This window comes from Mustela lutreola, chromosome 2 (assembly GCF_030435805.1).
Source record: "Mustela lutreola isolate mMusLut2 chromosome 2, mMusLut2.pri, whole genome shotgun sequence".
Classification (NCBI taxonomy): Eukaryota; Metazoa; Chordata; class Mammalia; order Carnivora; family Mustelidae; genus Mustela; species Mustela lutreola.
The window spans coordinates 7,664,425-7,674,405 of NC_081291.1; the positions used below are offsets into that span (position 1 = coordinate 7,664,425).

Sequence of the window (9,981 nt, forward strand, 5' to 3'; positions counted from 1 at the left end):
ACCACAGGCTCCACCCCTTGCTGCCACAGAGATGTCACTCAAGGGACGCCAAGCGCAGTGGGTGAGCTCCTCAGCACACGTGGAATCAAGCCACAGACTCCGGATTTTGAGAGCTTTATTGGTGCGGAATCCGGGGATACAGTCAAACCCCCCATCGTCTTTGGTCCAGCATTCCCCCAGCTGGAGATTCAGGATGGATCCTCCCCCACAGACTCCTCGGGCTGCCTAGACGTCAGGGGAAACGAAGTGCTCCCCTGGTTCACATGGTAGATGCCACCATGCCTATGGACCCGGAAGACGTACAGTAAGGCAGCGCAGATCGTCACCACGCCCAGGACCGCTGACATCCCCAGGACGATGCTGACGGCGCGGGCGTTCCGATCTATGCAGAGAAGCAAGAAATAAATACACACGCTCTGCCGCCCCACGCCCCCGCCCGGGCTTGCCCGTCTATACCCGCGGCCCCATCTTGGCTCACCCAAAACGTTCATCACCACGGTTATAGTGTGTGTGCCTCGTGAGCTGGCCGCCTTGCAGGAGTACGTTCCATTATGATTTAACCTGACGAGGAATGGGATCCCGATGGGCACCTTGAGCCGGGAGCCTTCCTGGAAACAGTGCAGCGTGGGGTCCGGGTTGCCCCGAGCCTGGCACTGCAGGACATGGGTAGTCCTATCTTTCCACGTCAAGCGTTGAGGACATTTGGCTTGGTCAATCTTGGGACCGTCTGTGGATCAGTCCAATGATAAGACACACTCGAGGCACAGTGGGGCAAGGGAGAGATTTCCCACCAAACCAGGAGAGCAAGGGTTTAAAGATCAGAGTGACCTACTCACACAGGACACGCAACTGGACGCTGCTGTTTCTGTGTAAGATCTCCCCATCCACCCGGAGGGTCGCACTGCAGAAGAAAATGCGCCTGTCCTCCGTCTCGGTGGCGTTTAGCTGAAACTGGACAGGCTGTCCAGGGGCCGGAGCTGGAATTCCATCCAGCGTGACCTGGACTCGGGGTCCGGCCAAGCAAGTCACAGTCACTGCGGTCCCCTCGGGGGCGCTGGGCTCACTCAGGTTTAGGATGGGCCCCTGGAAGCCTAAAGACGGGACATTTCCCAGGTCACTGACCACGCCCCTCACATAGGACTGTCCCCGCCCTCCACCTGCCTCTTTCTTGGAGTATCCAGGCCATGCCTTTATGCTACTCTGTGCGACGCCCCTAGCCCCCGCCACCCCCGCCGCCCCAGTCCAGCTTGGGGTAATCTTGCTACATATACACCCTTCGGGTAATTTAGGCCTCGCCCACACGACAACCCCTTCCTCTCTGCTGGCTCAGACCCCACCTCTCCAGTTTAGTCTCCGCCCTATATATGTCACTCCGTTCCGGATACTGACGCCCCGCCCCTTGTCTCCGCGGGCCTGCTGTCTTGGCTCCGCCCCCTCTTACTGTAGATGGTTATGTTCTCCCGGGCCTCCCAGCTGACGTTCGCCAATGTCATGTTGCAGACAATCTCCTGGGCACCCTCCTGCTCCATACTCGCTGTGGCTGTGGCTGTGGCTGTGATCGTGTTCTCGTGACTCTCGACTGTAGAGTTCAGCGTCTGGTTCCCCAGCGCCAGGTGGACCTGGACCTCAGAGGCGGGGAACAACCCGTCCAGGGTGCAGTTCACGGACCAAGTCGTTCCTACCTCCAAGAACCGACGGACAGTGAGGTGTGGAGTGGTCGCGGGCAGTGCTGGGGAGAAGGGCGGACGTGAGCAGGAGGAAGGTCTCCCAGAGCCCTGGGTGTCCCTTTCCCCATGGAATGCTCACTGTCCCGAACCAGGGTCCTTCTTTCCCAGGATATCTTGTGGCCTGGCTCACCCCCTTCCCAGGACACACCCCCTTAGACTTCTCGTTAGTTACGGGGCCGTGAGTCTCCCAGCTGAGGCTGCACAGTCCTCAGTGGCCAAGGGCATCCCTTCCCAGAAGCCGCTGAGGTCCAGTCCACTCCATTTGCAAGAAACCTCCCGGCCAGGGTACCCCTTCTCTGGCTCAGCTCATCACCCACCCTCTGCAGTCTCTTCCCTCACCAAAGGTTTGGAGCTGCCTGGGGGCCGAGCTGTTCTGGAACAATTCCAGCCCTCCGGGCCTCAGGTCCAGTTCCGTGCGGCAGGAGAAATTGGCGAGGTGGTCGTCTCTGCCCGCCAGCACCGTGACCGTGACCTCGGCGGGCTCCCCGACGGCGGGCTGCCGGCTCAGCTCCTCCTCCCCGCGGAGCAGCACCACGGTGAGGTTTCTCCGGGGCGCCCCGCCTGCCACCTGGCAGCGCAGGGTGAGGTTTTCTCCCACGGGCTGCCAGCGGGGCAGGGGTAACAGCTCCACTCGCTCCGGGAACCCTGGGGCGGGGTTGGGAGTGGGGAGTGTTGTACTCACCAGCCAGCCCTACAGCTCCCACCCCAGGGAGCGGAGAGAAGGCTGAGGTGGCCCAGGGCAGAACTGAACTTTGAGTTAATAAATGGGGAGGGCTGAGTACTGTGCCAGAAGTGTTTGCTATTGTCCTTAACATCATGATTATTATTTCCTGTTTTGTGGGATCCCTTGCCAGGAACTGAAAGAGAAGTCAGTTTCTACTCTGTTCCTGAGAAATTCACAGTTGAGAAAAAAAAAGGGGGGGGGGGAAGGGGACTAATTTATGACCACTGACAATGTTATTAGTACTTATAAAAGTTCCTGTTTATTTAGTGTTCCTTAGACTTTCCAGATGTCATCCTCCTTCCTGCACGCAGCAACCAAGCGAAATCTCTGTATCCTTCTGCTTTACGGTTGAGGAAACCAAGGCCCAGAGAGGTGAGAGTAAGGTGATCTACTCAAGGACACAGAGCCAGAAAGGGTTAGAAGGTGAGTCACCCAAACTCCAGGCCCCTGTGTGTTTCCCTGCCTCCTTGATGTCACAGCCTGGGACTCCCACAGCCCACCTCCCAGCGTCTGGCCTGGACTCTGGCCTTGGCCTTCTCAGTCAGTCCCAGGCACTCAAGGCTCTTCTGGGGCAGCCTCTCAGGGTGCCCTGGCACTGCCCTGAGGGACTGCACAGCCCCAGGCTGGCTGGGTCTGCTCCCAGCGGCAGCTGCAGTGCCCCTCCTAGGCATGCGGACCAAACCCCGGACCCCCTTCGGGAAGCATCTTGGGCCCTCGACAACTCAAGCCTGGATCTCAGCTATCACACGGAGGCCAGTGCACGGGCTGCTGTGAAAAATAGCTAACATCTTCCTGCAGGTGTCCCCCGCTTTCCAAAAGTTCATGACTCCACTTTGGTGAAAGCCCAACATTAATTAGCACCTGTTTTCACTAAGCAGAAGAACTCAGAAGAGGATTTCCGCTTTTAAGAAAAATAGCCAGGGGGCGCCTGGGTGCCTCCATCAGTTAAGTCTCTGCCTTCCTCTAAGGTTGTGATCCCAGGTCCTGGGATGGATCCAGCCCCACAATGGGCTCCCTGATCATTAGAGAGCCTGCTTCTCCCTCTCCCTCTGCCCCTCCCTCGGCTCGTGGTCTCTCACTCTCTCTCTCTTTCAGATAAATAAAATCTCTTAAAAAAGAAAAGGAAAGGAAAATGGCCAGGGGCGCCTGTGCACAGTCGGTTAGGCCTCCAGCCCTGGGTTTCTGCTCAAATCATGATCCCAGGGTCATGAGATCGAGTACCACGTTGGGCTCTGTGTTCAGTGCAGACTCAGCTTGAAATTCTCTCTCCCTCTCCCTTTGCCCCTCCTGCTTGTGCTCCCTCTCAAATAAATAAATCAACCTTTAAAAAAAAATTGGTGAAAAGCATAGATAGCATTCAGTGTTGGTTTTGCAGGGAGGGGTTATAGGGCAGCAGATATCACGTCCAGTGGGAGGGTCGCCCAAGGTCCTTCCCTGGGATGGCACTCAGCATCCCAGCGGCGAGCCGCCGGAGCTCTGACCTGCGTCTGCGAGCATCAGGACTTTCTCCCCATTTATTTTGTGAGCCTGTTAGCAAAATGTGTCCGTAAAATGTATCAGAAAAGCCTAGGAGATGTTATTTTTGGCATCTGAGAATGCTCAAGATTTTCTTCAATAGAAATTGATTGCTTCTTCACTTTCCATCATTTTTTAAAAGGATTTTATTTATTTATTTGAGAGAGAGAGAAAATGCACACAAGCAAGGGGAGCAGCAGAGGGAGAGGGAGAAGCAGGCTCTCTGCTGAGCAGGGGGCCTGATGGGCTCTATCTCAGGACTCTGGGATCATGACCTGAGCTGAAGGCAGACACTTAAGGACTGAGGCCCCCAGGCGCACCCACTTTACATCATTTTGACTCACAAAAGGTTTCACAGGAGTGCTTTCCTTTGGAAGCAGGAGAAGCCTGTATTTACAATTTTAGAGTATTTAACAAAAAGGGCCCCCATCCAGCCTCAGGCACCAGGGGTCAGAGATGGTGGCCTGTGGGCCCAGGCTAGTAACACTTGGGAACTCAGGGCTGGGGTGGGGTGGGACAGCCCCAACATGGAGCGTTTGCCGATTTCTGCAGTGTAAATACTCCTACTCTGGCTGCTTTTAAGCTAGCTACCCAGCGTGACTCAGGGTCTCGAACGGATGAGTGCGTTTGGCTCCTGTAAGCCAGGACTGACAGGCTTCCACAGAACGCTGGACAGAGGTATCTGGGACACACAGAGATCCGCACTTTACACAGAAATATGATACAAAGACATAAAAGCACAGACGTGTCCCGACACAGACCTCCACGCCCATCACACACAAATACACACCGACACAGAAACACACGCTCACACACAGAGACACACATAGGCGCAGATCCTGAGCCAGACCTACCCACACTCACATTCACATCCACACACGCCACAGGCACACACAAACATGCAGACAGACACTAACGCCTGTGTACACTCCACACAGACTCGCAGAGATGATGACACACGTATTTACATGCACAGACACGCACATGGGGACACAGACACAGGCGCACACACGGTCCCAAGCATATACCACACTTCTCTATGAAGGCTCCGCCAAATGGCCGGGACCAGGAGGGGCGTGCTCTCTTTTCTGATCTATTGGATTCCTTTAAATGCAGAGAAACTCTGGCAGGAAGCACAAGAGACTGGTAACAGGAGCGCCTGGGTGGCTCAGTGGGTTAAAGCCTCTGCCTTCGGCTCAGGTCATGATCCCAGGGTCCTAGGATTGAGCCCCACATCGGGCTCTCTGCTCCATGGGAAGCCTGCTTCCTCCTCTCTCTTTGCTGCCTCTGCCTACTTGTGATCTCTCTCTGTCAAATAAATAAATAAAATCAATAAAATCTTAAAAAAAAAAAAAAAAAGAGAAGAAACTGGTAATGGTGGGGATTGGGGAAGACTCAGCTGTTAGGAGCAAGGACCTGAGAGCCAGATGACCAGCTTCTCCACTCGTGGGCTGTGAGCCCCGACAAGCGACTTGACCCCACTGAGCCCTCTGTCCTCATCTGCGGAATGAGACTTCGCAGATGAGGACAGAGGTTCCTCCCCCAGCCTGGGGCTGCTTATGGACTGAAAGAGCGCCCAGTGTCCACATGAAAACATCACAGCCAGCACTAGGAAGAATGGAGGTTCTGACTTTGATGCCTTTTTATAACTCTTGATTTGAAACCACATACATGATTTATTACCTGCCATAAGAAATAGAGAAAGAAAAGAAGGAGATGTCGTCGAAAAAAGTGCTTGATGGGACCCAAGTAAATTGATTCCGCAGCTGTTGCCTTGGCATATGGTTGAGATGCGCCTCTCTCTCTACACACACACACACACACACACACACACACACGCGCCCAGGTCCACACTCTGGGTCAGAGCCCTGGTCCATCTCTGCAGACTCAGGGTTCCCTGCTCCCCCACACCCCTCGCTCTCTACCCCCCAACTACTGCCCCAGGCTGGTCCCACCTCCAGGCTCCGTCACTCACGGTACTCTGTGATGATCAAGAAGCCTATCATCTGAACACCATTGCAGAAGCCAGAGCAGAGGACCTGGGTGTCACCAGTCAGATTGAAGAGCTGGAAGGCCGCCCAGCCCAGGCCATTGCCCACAGGTTCCTTGGATAGGGATGTCTCTAGGGTGATGAGGTTGGGATTGGGGCAATCCGTACTGCAGTTGACCAAGAAGGACCCCCCGGCAGGCACCACGGGGCTCTGGACCTCCACCTTCAGCGGGAACTGCTGTCCTGGGGCACCTGTGGGGAGCAGAGGGACACTATGGGCCGGTGCCTCTCCCCAGCCCCCCACAGCGCCCCCCTCTTAACACCACCTCCCTGCGTTTGTGGCGCTTCAGTCCAGTGGGGAAGACAGATGATTGGTCAGGAATTGGGGAAAGCCCTGAGGAAGGCTAGGGGAGACCCTGATCCAGCCTGGAGGAGGAAGTGAGCCAACAAAAGCTTCCTGGAGGAGGAGGCAAATCGGGCCAGCTCTGAAGGGAAAGTAATAGGGGTGTTCTGAGTGAAAGGGAAGAGATCCCGGCAGAGGGTAGAGACAGAGGTCCAGGGAAGGAGTCTGTGGGTGGGCGGGGCGGGGCAAGTCACAGGGCATCAGGGAGCCCTGAAGGCCGAGGTAAACAGCTGCTCTGTTGAGGCCGCTGGGTGAATACCTGTCAGATGCGAGTTTAGGGAAGTGTTACAGGGCCAGGAGCGGGGTGAGGGAAGCTCTGCTTCATCAATTCCCGTCCCCACCCTGCCGGCCCTCTGCCAGTACCCCAGCTCCAGTCCTCCCCAGCCTGACTTGCCTCACCTGGGGGCAGCAGACAGCAGACGAGAAGCAGGGAGATGAGAGGAGTCCCGCAGGCCCTGGGCAGCAGCCCCGGGAGCACCATGGTGGCCAGCCTGTAGGAGAAAGTCGCCCTAATGAGGTCCAGGGCAGCCGGGGTGGGGGGAGTGGGTGTGGCCCCCACAGGACGGAAGCCCAGCCACAGTGTTACAACTGCAGAAGTCCAGGGGCAGCTCTTCGGGCCAGCCCCGGAGAAGAGCAGGGGGTCCGGAGTGGGGGGGGACCCCAGCGAGGTAGAGGCTGCTGGTGGGTCCCGGACGGGGCAGGCCTGACTCACACCGTGGCCCCCAGTGATCGACAGGAAATGCTAACACAGTTGGCTTCCTTCGCGCTCAGTACTAGGAAGCCTGGGGTGCGTTGGAGGAGGTGATGAGACGCCTCCTTCCTGCTGAACTTGGGTGAAGGGGGTGCTCGGTTTCCAGAGAGGAAGTTAACAGGGGATCTCCAGGCAGGCAGTGTCCTTGAGGTGATGAGGTGGGGTTGCACGAGGGCAGTGGAGGGACTTGTGGGCAGGGTCTAAAGACGTTAGCATGGGGACCTGATATTCCCAGGATGAGGCAAATAAGAGACTTGGGGGAGATAATGAGGGTGCCCTAAGATGAGTAGAGACATGAAAATGAACAGAAACCACGTTGAAGGGGCCCGGGTGCCTGGCTCTGTGTTGACTTGTCTGAGTGGCTACTGTGGGGGTGCTTTAACTCGGAAGATCTTAGAGGATCCCCCCATTTCCTGTGTGTCCTGCTGAGGCGGGGTGTTTGGAGTAGAGCCAAATCCTGGGCCGAATCCAGCTGAAGGTGCTACTTATAACTGGCCCTTCCCTCCATCCTCAAGAGCCCCCCTGCCTCCCCTTGCCCCCTCCCCCAGGGGCAGCAGCTTTCTCTACCCCAAAAAAAGGGTCTAGGGACCCAGGTGGGCCCTCCCACTTCCACCTGCTCCATCTCCCGAGCTTCGGACCTTGTCTCGTGTCTCCGATCTGAGCTCCAGAGAGGAACCTTGTTGAGGTCCTCGAGGGCAGCCAGCATCCACCCACTGTCCCCATCCCGAGACCACGCCCCCTGCTCTCTCAGCTGGAACATCTCCCCCCTCCAGTTGGGTCTCTCCCCTGCTGCCCTGCCCTGGGGGGTGGGGGGGCGGGGAGGTCGGGGGTGCCCCCCCCATCCATTTCCCCTAAAGTCCTGAGAGGGCGCCTAAAACCAAAATCAAAAGTATTTGTAAGTAACCCTGGTCTCCCTCCCTTTTCTAAAGTTCCATTACGCCACTTGGCTTTTACGAAAGACCTACATTAGTACCTGTTTTTTTAACCAAAGGAAATCTGAAGAGAATTTTCCTTTTTAGGAGAAAAGATTAAAAGCGAAAATAGTATTCAGCATTGGATTCCTAGTGGACGTTACAGAGGACGGCGCCCAACTACGCAGTGGGAGGGGCGCCCCTAGTCCTTCCCCGGGAGGACACTCAGCATCCCAGCAGCGAGCCGCCGGAGCTCTGACCTGCGTCTGCGAGCATCGGGGCTTTCTCCCCATTTATTCTGGATCTGGGAACACTAACAATTTTTTCCACATAAATTCATAATTACTTCTTCACTTTAGGTCATTTTTGACTTATAAAAGGTTTCATAGGAATGCATCACTTTGGCATGGCTGGGGGAACTTATATTATCTGGTGAGGGATTAATATCCAGATTAGAGAAATTTCTGGAAGTTACAGAGAAAGCTAATAGGGGATCTCCAGGCAGGCACTGTCCTTGAGGTGATAAAATGGGATTGTAAGGCAACATTTCAAGAGGACAATGGGGGGACTTCTAGGAGGGTCTAAAAGCCTTAGCATGAGGGCTCAATATTCTTGGGGTGGGGGATGCAAATACAACACAACTCAACAACAACAACAAAAAAGCCTATTTAAAAATGGGCAAAGAACTTGAATAGACATTTCTTCAAAGAGGCTATTTAGGGCACCTGGGTGGCTTAGTCGGTTAAGCATCTGCTTTCGGCTCAGGTCATGATCCCAGGGTCCTGAAATCAAGCCCCGCATCAGGATCCCTACTCAGCGGGGAGCCTGCTTCTCCCTCTCCTTCTGCTGCTCCCCCTGCTCATGTGCTCTCTCCCTCTCTCAAATAAATAAATAAAACCCTTTTTTTAAAAAATGGAAAGTGAAGATGCAATCAATTTCTAGTAAAAAAAGTCTTGAGCCTTCTCAGACTCCAGAAATACTATCTCTTAGACCTGATCCCACGAATGAGCTGAAACCAAGAGTCAGATGCTTAAACGACTGAGCCATCCAGGTGCCCCCTAAAAAATGGTTTTTTTGGGGCACCTGGGTGGTTCAGGTGGTTAAGCATCTGCCTTTGGCTCAGGTCATGATCCTGGAGACCCGGAATCAAGTCCCATGTCGGGCTCCCAGCTCCACGGGGAGTCTGCTTCTCCCTTTGACCTTCTCCTCTCTCGTGTTCTCTCTCACTCTCTCTCAAATAAATAAAATCCGAAATGCCTTTTTAAAAAATGTGTCTTTTTAAAGTAGGTTCCATGTCAACGTGGAGCTTGAACTCATAACCCCAAGATCAAGAGTCACAGGGTCCACCTACTGAGCCAGCCGGGCCCGCCACATGCTACTATTTTTACAAGAGTTGAGAAAGCCTAGTACACGCACAGATTTCCTTTTTCTAGATAGTCTCTGGAAGCAAGAATAGGAAACCAGATGACATTAGCTGCCTTCAGGGAGATGACAATAGTGGCTTGTAGAGGGAGACAGTTCACTGCATGGGTCAGTATCACCTACCTCGTGCCCATTTATTATAACTGTAATGCATATTTAACATTAAAACTGTTATAAAAAGCAAACCTCAACACATCTGTATGGAATTATCTGGAAAAGGGGAACTGCAGGCCATAAGGTCTTGAGAAACCCAAGCAGAAAGAAAAATATTTTCACAATGTGGCCTGACACACATCCTGTCTCAGTAGAAACACCTCAGCAGGGGCGCCTGGGTGGTGCATCAGGTTAACTGTTGGACACTTTGTTTTAGCTCAGGTGGTGATATCAGGGTCCTGATCTCAGGATTGTGAGATCAAAGCCCCGTGTTGGATTGCACAGACATGGAGTCTACTTGAAATTCTCTCTCCCTCTCCCTCTGCCCCTCTCACTCGTGCGCTAACACATAAATCTCTAGGGGGAGAAAAGCAAAATTAATCAT

General features: G+C 54.3%; 1 protein-coding gene and 1 long non-coding RNA gene across 2 annotated transcripts; one reads left to right on the top strand and one right to left on the bottom strand.

The window, feature by feature from the left end:
• Positions 1 to 98: 98 nt before the first annotated feature.
• Positions 99 to 7,299, bottom strand: ICAM3 (intercellular adhesion molecule 3). The gene is made up of 8 exons (XM_059159937.1): positions 7,072 to 7,299; positions 6,759 to 6,850; positions 5,942 to 6,208; positions 2,067 to 2,372; positions 1,442 to 1,729; positions 837 to 1,091; positions 479 to 727; positions 99 to 382 (listed from the first exon to the last, which is right to left on the bottom strand). Exons 2-8 carry the CDS (start codon positions 6,838 to 6,840, stop codon positions 189 to 191), a joined length of 1,641 nt encoding a protein of 546 aa, XP_059015920.1. The 5' UTR covers positions 6,841 to 6,850; positions 7,072 to 7,299; the 3' UTR covers positions 99 to 188.
• LOC131823515 (uncharacterized) lies at positions 976 to 5,334 on the top strand. Its single transcript, XR_009350590.1, has 3 exons — positions 976 to 1,113; positions 1,501 to 2,263; positions 2,719 to 5,334. It is a non-coding gene; the product is annotated as an uncharacterized LOC131823515 (long non-coding RNA).
• Positions 7,300 to 9,981: the final 2,682 nt, after the last annotated feature.